The sequence below is a fragment of the Phaseolus vulgaris genome, chromosome 11, assembly GCF_000499845.2.
Source record: "Phaseolus vulgaris cultivar G19833 chromosome 11, P. vulgaris v2.0, whole genome shotgun sequence".
Classification (NCBI taxonomy): Eukaryota; Viridiplantae; Streptophyta; class Magnoliopsida; order Fabales; family Fabaceae; genus Phaseolus; species Phaseolus vulgaris.
The window spans coordinates 26,725,034-26,738,576 of record NC_023749.2 but is presented as its reverse complement, the minus strand read 5'-3'; the positions used below and the strand labels follow the sequence as shown (position 1 = coordinate 26,738,576).

General features: G+C 42.5%; 1 protein-coding gene across 1 annotated transcript; it reads right to left on the bottom strand.

Annotated features, from left to right (window-relative positions):
• Window positions 1-10,175: 10,175 nt before the first annotated feature.
• LOC137838307 (uncharacterized) lies at window positions 10,176-11,017 on the bottom strand. Its single transcript, XM_068647560.1, has 2 exons — window positions 11,012-11,017; window positions 10,176-10,742 (listed from the first exon to the last, which is right to left on the bottom strand). The coding sequence occupies exons 1-2, from the start codon at window positions 11,015-11,017 to the stop codon at window positions 10,176-10,178; spliced, it is 573 nt and encodes a 190-aa protein (XP_068503661.1).
• Between the last annotated feature and the right edge of the window lie 2,526 nt (window positions 11,018-13,543).

Here is a 13,543-nt window from a genome sequence, read left to right as displayed (position 1 = left end):
GACAGTGATCCAAGAAACACTGAAGACGCCGAGGGCATTCGTAGCAGATCACCTGGTCCTTCAGATAAGCAAGTCGACGGAGAAGGCAGCGAGAAGCCATAAGTCTTTGACGCAAGAAACTCTGAGATCGCCGAGAGTCAGAGCTTGTCGAGGAGAGAGGGTGGACGTGATGCAGGTCTGCGCCACCCATGAGCCAGACATGTGGATAACACAGTACAAGCGATGCCTGGCGGATGGCCTCCTCCCGTTAGATCCAACAGAAGCTAGGAAGGTAAAGAAGAATTCCAGCAAGTATACACTGGTTGATGGCGATCTGTACAGGTTTGGGTTCACTCACCCGCTCCTGGAATGTATACACGGCGAGAAGTGCACGAGAATTATGGCAGAGCTCCACGAAGGAATATGTGGAAGTCACGTCGGGGGTCGAGCTCTGGCCGCGAGGACTCTCCGTGCAGGCTACTATTGGCCATCCATGAGAGAAGATTGCAAGAAGTATGCCCAGTGCTGCAAACAATGCCAGCAGCACGCCGATTGGCACAAGGCACCTCCCGAGGAGTTGAAGTCGATCTATAGCCCTTGGCCGTTTCATACTTGGGGAATCGACATCCTGGGACCTTTTCCACTGGCGATCAGGCAGATGAAGTACTTGGTGGTGGCGATTGAGTATTTTACCAAGTGGATTGAAGCAGAACCAGTGGCCCAGATCACCGCGCACAAGATCGAAGGTTTTGTATGGAAGAACATCGTGTGCCGGTTTGGAGTGCCTAAACGCCTGGTATCAGATAATGGGACGCAGTTTGCAAGCCACCTGTTGAAAAAGCTCTGCGAAGGGGTGGGAATTCAGCAAGTGTTTGCATCCGTCGAGCACCCTCAAACAAATGGCCATGTGGAATCAGCTAATCGGGTGTTGCTGAGAGGTTTGAAGAGAAGGCTCGAGAAAGCCAAGGGAAGTTGGGCTGAGGAGGTACCCCGTATAGTCTGGGCGTACCACACCACCGAGCAGTCAGGAACCCATGAGACCCCGTTTAGCTTGGTCTATGGGTGTGATGCCATGATTCCAGTCGAGATTCAGGAGAGCTCGCCGAGATTCCAGAACTTTGTAGAGGAAGACTCGAATGAAGAGAGAAGGCTGAACCTGGATCTGCTGGATGAGGTCAGGGAGGAGGCAAGGCTGAAGGCTGAGGCGGTGAAAAGAAGGGTCGAGCGAAGGTACAACTCTAAGGTGATGCCAAGGCAGTTTAGAGAAGGCGATCTGGTGATGAGGAAGGCCCACCAGTACGAGATGGAGAATAAACTCTCACCCAAGTGGACTGGACCGTTCAGAATAACTGAGGCACTCGGGAACGGAGCCTACCGCTTAGAGACGCTGGAAGGAGGAGCGATCCCTCGTACCTGGAACGCCACACACCTGAAGTTGTACCATAGTTAAGAGTTTTGTAAGTAAAGACAAACACAAATGTTATATTGCAATGTCTCTGTTAAAACAGTTTCAAGGGGGCACTCTTTTTCCCTAAGGAGGGTTTTTTAATGAGGCCACCCAATAAAAGAAGAGTTTTCGAAGTATAAGGTGTTTCCAGATTGCATGTGTGTTATTTTAGAAAGTTTTGAAAAAAAAAAGACCTTGTCATTTGTACATGATTTGAGGCAAGAAAAGATATATCGCATGCTTTCTAAAAAGTATAAAGTCCTCATCGTCTTTCGGCGATTGGAGGCACCAGTTAAGTTTTTAAGTCCTCATCGTCTTTCGGCGATTGGAGGCACCAGTTAAGTTTTAAGTCCTCATCGTCTTTCGGCGATCGGAGGCACCAGATGGAAGACCTCAACGCCCTCGCGCGTTTTGAGGCAAGTTAAAAGACCTCCTCGCCGTTGAGCGAGTGCAGGCGAGAAAGAGAAAAAGTCCTCCGTGTTTCTGGGAGCGAGAAGATGTAACTCCTGGGGCAATGTTGAGGCAAGTTAAAAGACCTCCTCGCCGTTGAGCGAGTGCAGGCGAGAAAGAGAAAAAGTCCTCCGTGTTTCTGGGAGCGAGAAGATGTAACTCCTGGGGCAATGTTGAGGCAAGTTAAAAGACCTCCTCGCCGTCGAGCGAGTGCAGGCGAGAGAAAGAAAGGTCCTCAGTGCATCCAGGGGGGAGGAGATGTACACCCTGGGCAAGTTGAGGCACCAGATAAAGTCCTTCTCGCCGTTGAGCGAGTTAAGGCCATTTAAAGACCTTCTCGCCGATGAGCGAGTTCAGGCGAGTAAAAAGTCCTTCTCGCCGATAAGCGAGTTCAGGCGAGTAAAAAGTCCTTCTCGCCGATAAGCGAGTTCAGGCGAGTTAAAGACCTTCTCGCTTACATGCGAGCGTAGGCAAGATAAAATCCTTCTCGTCTTGAACGAGTTCATGTATGGCGAAGAGGGTGGAAGAAGCTTGAAAGGTGGCTAAGGTAGGTTCGAAGAGAACGCCTAGTCAGCCGGTCTTTTGCTCTGAAGTTCAAGGGGGCAAAGGAAGATCCCAAAGGGCGTTTCTACCCCAGATAAAGAAACGATTGCCAAAGCATGAGGCTGGGAAAAGTTGGTGTTGCCAAGAGGTCTTGGCGATCGGGAAAAGATTGAAAGACTTGTTTGATAAAGCAGGTCGAGCGGGACGTTGTTTGAACCAATGATTGAGTTACAGTTCGTTGCTTGGAAGGTATTCTTATGATAAGGTTAGTGCCTCAAGAGTACAAGTTGTTTAAAGTGATTATTGCTTAAGTTTGAATCGGCTCGAAGAAGTTACGCCAAAGGTCATGTTTGCAAAATCGCTAAGTTAAACATAGCAGAGTTAGGCATACAAAGAAAGTAAAGCGCTCAAGAGAAGTCAGAAGACATATCCAAATTTCGCTATTGAAATAAGTAGCTGTTCAAAATACATGTGCAAGAGTTTTTACAAGGTAAATACAAGTGAATTCATAAAGAAGCAGATGGGGTAGAATTGGTTGAGCCTTCGGCGGGAACGACCTTCCCATCTACTACTTCGTTGTCTAACGACACCATGCTAAGGTCAAGATCAGGGAAGAGGCATGCAAACTGTTCTCGAGCGGCATCAAACCCAGCAACCAGAATCTGAGCGGAGCTTAGCTTGAGTTCTTCAATTTGCTTTTGAAATTCTTCGATTTGCTGTTGAAATCCCTCAACCTGCTGCTTAAGCTCCTTGTTCTGCTGCTCCAGCTCTTCGACCTGTTTTTGGAGTTGTTTGTTGGTCTCTTGAGCTTGAAGAAGGTCGTCAGCCACCTTCTTAGATTCTGTTTGAGCCTGGGCCAACTCGGCAACCATCTTCACCTTCTCTTTGTTTGCCTCAGAGAGATCAGCCATGGCGTCATCTCTTGCTTTCTCTACTTGCCCAAGTAGCTTCTCGCGGTCGATCGACCTTTGCTCCAGCTTCTGTACCTTATCGGCATTGGCTTGAATTTGAGCCTCCAGGTCGCTCGCCTTGGTGCGTAGAGGCACGATTCTGCTTTCAAGTTCGACTTTTTCTTGGGCAAGTTCATGGACTTTGCGGCGAAGGTCAACAGCTTCCTTGCGCGCAAGCCTAAGCTCGGTGTTTAGGGCATCCTCCACTCGAGAATGTTCCATTTCCGCGAGCGTCAGGCTGAATGACACCTTCTCCACCTCGACCTTCATTGTGCTGTTCTCGGTCTTGAGGTTGTAGATGTCATCCTGTAGCCGCCTGGTGGAGCTCTCCACAGCTCTCGTTATGATTGATGGGATATCCTCTGCAATGGTTTTGAGTTTAGCAGTCAGAGGTTCCCACATCCTCGTGACCGCCAGCGGGGCTTGTTGAGGATTCTCGTCGCCGCCTTCCTTAGCAACATTTTCGGTGTTTGCTTCCTGGCGCGGCGACGCAATCGGGGACTCGGTGATTAGGATTGGAGAGGTGTCGGCGACCTCATCCCCGATTGGAACGATTCCTGCAGCTGAGGTGTTGGAAGGAGGGCCCCCCCTGCTGATATATGCGGTGTAGAGGCGCTCGGGGGGTCCTCTAAGAAGTTTGGCTCCGGGGCCTCAGTTGCAGGTGGCGCAGTGGCCAATGGAACTGCTTGGACTGGTGGTGAAGGGGCTCGTGGTGTTGGCGATGAGGGAGGAGGGGCAGGTGTTGACGGTGGTGTTGAAGCTGGAAGAGGGGGCGGGGCAGGTGCAGAAGGTGACGCCACCCTTTTCCTCTTTGTAACGAGGCCATCCTTAGTGACCTCGTCGTCCTCTTCCTCATCCTCTTGGACAACTTGGGGGGCCTTCCGTTTTGGCCTCTTCAGGACCAGTTTCTTTTGCTGAGAGGGCTCCTTAGGCGGTGATCGCCCATGAATGATGGCCTTCTCGACCGCCGAGTTGGGCACCGTCTGGGAACCGCTCGCCAACCCGTGGGTGCGGGCGAGCGCCTTCAAATCAGCGAGCATATTCTTACCCAACATGGTGTCTACATGAAATGAAAATGCATAAGTTAGCTCAAAGGAGAAAGGGGTAAGTGTACAAGACAATAAGACAGCAAAAGCAGGCATATGCAGAAAAGATAAAACCAAAGTCTTGTGTGTATCGCACAAGACGCCCAGAAACAATATCAGAAGCAATGTCAAGACAAAGATGTAGTGTCCTAACCTATTTGAAATTCCAACTGGTCCTCAAAGAACTCGAAGGAAATCAGGGTGGGGGTCAAGAATGTTATGTGGGCATCTGCCACCCTCTTCCAGAAGAGACAAAGGTCTCTGTCCAAAGCTCCCATGCTATCAGGACTTCTGGGCCTCCTGAAGCAGCTCTTGGACTCCTTTTTCCCCTTGTCCACCCAGTACAAGGGGAAACCGTCGAGGAGGGAAGGGTCTTTGTCGTTTGCGCGAACCTGGATGAACTTCCCCTTCCAATCCTTGTACGACTGCTGGAAGATGGTGAAAATGGATCTCCCAGCAATGGCGTTCAGGCTGACCCACAGGCGATCTCCTGGGTGTTTGGCCTCAAACAGAAATAAAAATACGTCCACTGACGCGGGCAACCCCAGGTGGGCGCACGTTATCTCGAAAGCTCGGACAAACGCCCAGTTGTTGGGGTGAAGCTGGGCGGCAGCGATGTTGAGCTCGGTTAAGAGTTCCCTCTCAAATCGAGTGAGAGGGAACCTGAGTTTGACCTTCTTGAAGAAAGTGGTGTAGACGAAGCAGAAGGGCCCGTCGGCGCTCACTTTATCATCGGCGCACACTGGCAGAGTGGCGGGGCAAGGCAGCACCATCATTCTCTCATCGTGCTCCTTGTGGAACGATTGGTGGGCCTCGTCCCCTTTGGTCAATCGCAGAACCGCTCCCGCAGTGTTCACCGACGACGTTTCCTTTAAGAGGGTTGAGCTAGCCCATGAGTATAAAACCTTGAAGTCTGGCGGAGGGATGGGGGCTCCTCCAGCGTTTGGGGGAGTCGCCTGGGCCAGCGCGGTTTGAGAAGACGCAGGCCTCACAGCCTGCGAAGAGGGAGCACCACGAACTTGCATCGGGTCGTGTGCTTGTGGAGGAGGGTTTCGCGCTGATGGAGGGGGGTTCGGGGTGATCTTCGTGCGAGACATGATAGCAAACTGCAAACGAAGAAGAAAGGAAAAATAATCAGGAGGGTTACAAAGGCTGACTCGATCAGGGAGGGAAGGTGAAAGACGAACGAATGTGAGTTCGTTGCGACGATCGACAGAGCCCTAAGTTACGCAGAAGGAGAAATGGAAAACAGCCCACAGCGTATGCACCAGACAGTTACAGGATGATGCAAATCGGTGAAAATGCAAGGAAACCCACCAGATGAAGGAAAGTAGTTACCTTTCGATGATCAGGAGAACGTTGAAAGGAGGTGGTGATCTGGAGCGTCGAGGAATGTCGAGAGTTTTTCGCAGAAGGAAATAAGAGCGTACGCAAGTGTGAGGAAGGTGATGGAACAGTAGGAGCGTAAGGGGTTTAAGGGTTTTCGAAATAAGTTTGGAAGCGCTAACGACAGACGAAGAGAGCCGTTGATGAAGCCACGTGTCAAACGATGCGCGAAGGGTTTGGTGGAGCGTCAGAGCAGCAGAAAGTACTATCGCTTGGAATTCTGCGTCCATGCCACGTAGACCGGTGTTAACGAAGGCTTTTTCAGTCTTTTCGCTAGACAAGTCTTCGCTTAAGACTGGGGGGCTTGTGTACCGCCCTGGTGGTCGGGTGCGACGACGTGGCATCCTGCTACAGTATAGGCGCGTTGACAAGGCGCCAGGTTGGCAGTTAGGAAGGAAGTCGGGAGGCACGTGTAGTCGCCGATTGTTAAGTTGGCGTGTTCCGATCCCCAGCTTGCCAGAACAGGCGATCGCCAGATGAATAAGCACATCGCCGAAGACGAAGGAGATCGCAGATTATGAAGGCGGCCGGCGAGACCACAAGGAAGGTGTATGAAGGCCCAAACTCGCCAGTTTCAGTAGAGATCGCACTCCTGAGTTAGCTATGCGCTGGGCAGTACCATGCGTAGGTAACTTAGCCAGAATGAGAATAGAAGTGGCGCCAAGTCAGGGAGCCTCCGGATGATGACACGTGTGCAGTTGGATGCAGACCACATGTCCAAGTCTGTAACTGCCAGGAGAGAGAAAACCACCAGGTATATAAGAGTTCCTAACAGATTTTCTAAGGTACGCACGTTCAGTTCATACACTTTACGCTTGCGAGTGACAGAGCTGTTTGTGAGAGAGATTTGCACGGTTCCAGTTCTTAGTATTTGGTGATACCGTCACTGACTTGAGCGTCGGACTGCGATCGGCCGCAACGGCGCCGTATCGTTTCTTTGCAGGTTCTTGAGATAGATCCAGAGGAGGAACGAAGGTGAGAAGCGGCGCGCACGTCGATCCTTTGACGAGGCATTCTCCAGCGCTCCGGTCAATAGGCAGGATCACTTGTTACAGAAGATAATATGAAATCAATACAAGCAGAATCCTATTCCATACACTTTGATCAATCACAAACTCTTAGCAATCTCAGCTCTTTGAAAAACTCATACTCTTTGGAAAAACTTGTCAAAGATTCTTTTATTTTTAAATCTCAAATCTGTTTTTCTGAATATATTCAAAGATGTAGTTTGTTATCAAATCTTAACAAACTCTTAAATTGCATTAAAAGATTGGTCAAAGCATTTAATGACTGGAGCGTAAGCAGTTAAATCATTTAAAGCTTAGTCAAACAGAAAACAGTTTTTCTGTTATGGTCCCAAAACAAAAAATCGGTTGTTTCCTCGAATCAATCAGTTGTTTTGGTACTTAACAGTTCAACCATTTAAAAACAGTTTTCAATTTTTTCCTTAAAACACCTAAGTATAAACAATCGGTTGTTTCGACAAAACAATCGGTTGTTTTAACTTAGTTTGAAAACATTTTACTTTCACAAAGATTGAGAATGCCAATGCTTTAGATTTAATCAAAGGGTGGATTGCAACATATAAACTACACCAAAACTAAGCTAAACCAGCACAGCAATATCAAGCACAGCCAAGGCTTCAACATCCTTCAAAGGATTTGGATTCTTCAAAACTTGAACACCACTTGATTCAACACCTTTGTCTTTGCAGGTACAGGGTGTTCGATCGAAGGAAAGCACGAGCCTAGGCAGAGAGAATTGGGCGTGTGATCGTCGTTGAAGTACGAAGGCAATCGAGTCAACCAGCAGGAACAAGTACGAATCACAGTTCATGGCCTGTTTTACTAGTTATTTACAACTTACCTCTTGGATTTTGCATGAAGCAAAAATAAATGATGTTGTCTATGATGATGTCCAATCCAAAATAGCCAGAATGACATAGATGTTTATCTAGGTCCCCTAATTAAAGATTTGAAGTTAATGTGGGATCATGTTTTGTCTAGAAGTCATGTTTAGTCTTTACATGTCTTGAATTTCCATAGAAGTAGTCAAACTTTTACAATGTGTATGTCATGCGTTTGTAAATTTGTTTTTCTTAATTTCTCTTGTATGCGAGTTTACTATTAGATCACTAGTAAGCATCTTATTACAAAATTCCATTGTAACTTGAAGTTTTGTTCCATTTCATTAGACTCTTTAGGTTTTTTCTCACTGACATGATTCTATGAATTTGTTATGGATTGGAAAATTTTTTGTTAAATAAATAAACATCCAAATTACTTATATCTAATAAGTACAATGTGTTAGTGATCTTGTGTTAAAAAGGTGCATCTAAAACCGAAGTAGAAAAAATGTGATAAATCGTAAAAGCCTGGATGTTCATTAATGATGAATTTGGAGAGAAGCTTCACATTGGTCTTGGTTTTTGATTTGTTTCAGTTAGCTCAATGCATCTTTTGATTTGAAATATTTAAGACTATATTCCTTGTTGTGTTAAGCAATTGTGTTTAAAATTTGTGAACAAATTTCGATCTATAAAAGTTTACATAAATTTTGGAATCAACACTGTCAGAATGCAAATCTAGTTTTTTTTTGTTTGCTTGTTTTTATAATCAATTTTAGCTCCAATGTTAGGATTCTCTTTGAAGTGATAGCCATCAAATTGTGCTTATTTGTTGCTATTTAATTTATTTCAAGTCTCTTTGAGTATTTAATTTAATTTGTACTCTTCTTGAAGTCCAAAAAGACTTTACACTTACTTTTCCTTAAGTTTTGGGTGAAACTTACCTCTCCCTAAGGTGGCATCTTAGGTGTGTTGGTGAAGAACCAATTGAAGAACATTCTCATCAAGACTTGGAAATATAAGCTCAGGTGGAGTGCAAACACACAAGGAATGAGAGAAATACTAAATTTACTTGTTAAAATCATATTTCTTATCACAGAACCTTTGTGTATATCTTTTATTTTACTTTTTTATATTTCTAGGAAAATGCCCTTGGTGCAATCCCATTGAAACTCTGTAATAGCTTAAGCGTTGTAGTTGTGAAAGTGTGTCAAGGGACTCAAAGTGTCACTTGCACTTTCACTTATGAAGACGAATAGATTTAACTACTTTCTTTATATATAATTTTTTACCCATCGTTATTCTTTAATTTATTTTATTTGTTTTAAAGTCTCTGTGACGAATAGGAAAAAACGGTCTTAGGACTACACAAATTAATAGACCTTTCTTTGATCCTCTAGGACCTTTGCGCACAAAGACAAATTAGGAATTTTTTTTGTGAAGTTCTTCTATGGAAAACTATTGAAAGCTATCTAAGGAAACTCTAGCTAGGAAAGACCTGATACTTAAGTAGTCTTAGTGACTCACCTCTCTTTCCAGGAGTGAACTTAGAAAAACTTTTACTTTTTAACCTTGTAGGAACTTCTTAAATCCTTAAAACCTTTTGTGAAAAATCTTTTATCACTCTTGTTGAATTCAAAAGTTTTGTGAAAAACCTTCAAGCTTTTCTATTCAACAATGAGTGATCATTCAAGGCATTCGTCTAGTGTTCATGGTAGGAAAGAAGCCAATCTAAGAGAAGAGGTTAGGAGACTTAAAGAAAGTTCCAAATAAAAAGATAGAAAGATGGATAAAATAAGAAGAATTTTTGCTCAAATCATAAGGAATCAAGATATGACTAAGAGAAAACATGATAAGGTGATGTGAGTTGATTTTAGGATTGTGCATTTTTATGGGTTGCACTTTGTTTATGGTTTTTGATTTTGCAATTATGGTGATAGGCTCAAAGAAGATTGCTATTGGACACCAACTTAACCAAGTGGTTAAATAAGTGTGAAGGTTATCTTCTACATAGCAAAAGAGAAAACACAATTATATGGTGATGATGATAATGTGCGAAATTTTAAGACAACAAAAGGCATAAAGATGACCAAATTAAGAAGAATGTTCCTGCCGGTTGACCAGATTGTGGTTAGTGCGTAGCTGCAACTCGCGTATCAAAGACTCCCTTGGTCTTGATTCCAGATCTTCACCCTACACCGTCGTGAGTAGCTGAAATAAAGAAGAACAAAGGGTGCCCTAGCGGCCGTTTGCACTCCGACGCTCAAGTCAGTAGGCAGAAAACACCATCCACCTCCGTATCGGAACACTGTAACTGTGGTGCTCTGAAGGCGCGTAACTGTATTCTAACAAACTTCTCTCTGGTGCTCAAATCACTCGTGCGTACAGTGTGTAAGCTCGCAAATGACTCAAGTGTGTGTAAGAATGTCAGAATGTACAACGTACCTCACTAAGCTTTCAGAAAAGCTTATATACCTTGGGTTTCAGTGTTACTGCCACGTGTCACCTATGACTTGAGCGCAACTCCACGTGGAAGGTCCTCCCACTTGAGGCTTAGCAAGTCTGCTACTATTTTTCAAACTCTCCACTACTTTTGCTTTCTCCACTAGAGCACGGAAATCTCTAATGGACATAGGAATCACCACTTGTTTAAGTTCTTGCTTTAACCCAAACTCAAATTTTCTGCATCTCCAAACCTCAGTCATGGTCTGGGTGTAGAATCTAGCTAGGTGTTTTAACCTAGTAGCATATTCAGTGAGTGAAAGATTTCCTTGTTCTAGCTGCATGAATTCAATTTCTTTTGCATACCTGACACTATCAGGAAAGTACTCCTCCAGGAATCTTACTTTAAAGTTCTCCCAAGTGGCATCTTCTCCTTTGTATTCCATCATTTGCTTCATGCTTATCCACCAGAACTCAACTTCTTCAATAAGCATATAGATGGCATAAGATAACTTTCTCTCTTCAAGGCATTGAGTAGCTTCAAATATTCTTTCTATGTCTCTCACCCACTGGTCTGCTCCATCTGGATTTACCTTGCCATTAAACCCTAAACCCTAAACAGAATAAATCCACTACCCTCAGGTTATCCTAAGGATGAATCGCTCTGATACCATTAAATGAAACACCCCATAATTTACATATAACTATTACAATAAAAGTTCTACCAATTTTTATACAAACTTGGAGTTTTTCAAAACATTCCTAATACATGATTAGGATTTATAGAAATACAAATATTTACATATCCACAGCTCAAAATAAGACTCTGAAACCTCTAAGGCTCTCCTGCACTTGTATGGTCATCTGCTCGTGTACATAGTACAGTCATCGCAGTTCAAACACAACAAGAAAAGTAAGTGTAAGCTAGTGAAAATAGAATTTTATAATATACACACTTAAATCCAAAGAGAAAACCAAATTACATGATCAATTTCTCAAATTATTCAATTTTCTTCAAATCTCAACAACAAAACAATCACATGGATCTACACATCGAGAATATTCAACAAACAACGTCTTCCGGAAGACCCGTATTAAGTAAGTCCTACCAGAGACTAACACCTGATCCAAAGATTACCATTGAATCCAACAGAAAGGATTAGGGTAAGTTCAATACAACCCAAGTCGTGCATCTCATATGTCATAGTGTTCATGAACTCCACCATCAGCTTCTCACCACCTGATATCTTAGTCTATGTGACATAGATCATCAGTGAAGGTCGGAGATCTCTGTTACCACATAGGCATAAATACTTAATACACAACAAACATCGGTCCATACATTATCCCAAATGTATGAATTCAATTCCACACCATTTCATCATACAATATCATTCCAAATACGATCCACAACATTCAAAAGTGTAATTAACATAAAAAAAACAACACTTAAATATTAAACCATCAAAATATAATATTTTTACAAATTTAAATAATATATAAACAAACAACCCAATATATAAACACACAACATCCCTGCAAGAAAAATTGAATATTGGAACCACGTCCCTTCCGCATTCAGATCTTTTATCCTAGGGTGCTATTAAAAATTAAATTTAGCTTCCCTTACCTAATTTCTTGCTTTCCAAGCAACTTTTAGAATTTTATTCCCCACCGTTTGGATAAGCTTCAAGATTTACGGGCCTAATGCAAACTATCAAAACAGAATAAAAATTCAGTATATAATAGAATAAGTTGAGAGGATTAAACTTCTCAACTGACCCCACCAAGATTGATGACTAAATCCTAAGGAAAAATAGAGAACAAAGGATATTTAGAGTAAAAATGAACTTACTCTGTTTGAAAATCTGATCGGGTGGAAATGTTCCTTAACTCCTCAGCTACAGCGTGGTATGATCAGATTCTAAAATAGATGAAGATTGGGAGAGAAATTAAGAGTGAGGGAGAGAAGAGAATATGGAGAGAGAGAGAGAAGAAAAAAATGCATGCAGGGGCTTCTGTTTTTGTTTTTAAAAAAGTGTTGTTACATTAAGCTTGCATGTGATGCTTTTATCTTCAAAAATAGTCTCTGTTAGCTCAGGTATAGTTAGATTTTTTATCAGGACTCTATGGCGTAGGTTAGGCTACCTTTGAGCTTTTGATAGGTTAGAGCTCTCATTGAGCATCTGCTCAAGTTCTGGTAAGGTAAGCTAATTTTTTTAAAAAAAAAATAGAACCTTAGGTTAGAATATCTGGATTGGGTGACGTGGTCACCAATTCAAATTTTTGCTTGTAGGATTGTCTCTTTTGAAGAGTAAAGTAATATATTGACTGAAATGGTTGAATTTAAATATTTTATATTGAATTTAAGGTGAATAAGTTGTTGAAAGTGTTTGTGATTGAGAATTAAAAGTGTTTGAATGATAATATAAAGGAGTTGAATTGTTTTTGAATATTTCGTTGAATTACTTAAATGAGATGTTTCATGAGAAGTGGTTATTTGATTTTAGATGATGATTGATTTAGAGAGCATATATTTAGAACTTAGTTATGTGTTTAAGTGAATTTTGAGATATATTTGGATTGTTTAGAAAGTTTAAAATATGATGTGATTGAATGGTGCATTGATGTGTTAAATTATGTATGTAATGAGGTGAAAGTGTGATCAAGACATACTATTTCCAGGAAAGGAAATATCGTGTTGAGATTGTTATTAAGGTGTATTGAATTGTGAGTGTCCTGTGAATGAGACAATCCTGACTCTACTAATATAATGGAATCACATAGATGAAGTTATTCAGTTGGTGAGAGTCGAAAGAGGATCATTTGACTGAGTTTAAGGTTTAAAGATCTGATCAGAGCAAATCAAATGGATTTACCTTGACATATGAGATGATGAGATGTTGAGATTGATTATGCACATGAATGTGTGGATTCACAGTGAGTAGTATGACAAGTGCAAGTCTCTGGATGTTAATTTCAATACACAAGTCTTCCGAAAGTACAATCGAGTGTCTGAGTATGTGAGTCAGTAGATATCTGACAAGACTAATGTGTATGATAATTGTGATGTGTGTTTTTAAAAATCAAATTTATATTAGAATTCTCAAAAATAGCTAGCTTACCCCGTTTTGTTGTGTTTGTTTTCTTTAAATTTTTTATGATCGTGTTAATTTACACGGGAGTAAATGAAGTTGCAGGTGACAGAGCTCCTCAATGAGCAGTCAGAGCAACAAATATTTTATTTTGAATGTTTTATTTGTAGACTTTTGTGTATATATTAAATCTCTATGAAGAGGGATATCTTTTATAGATACAAATATGAGAAAGTTTATGTTTATTAATTAAATATTGCATGCATAATATATTAGCAAATATGGGTAAAAATAAGGATGTTACACATAATTTGTTCATA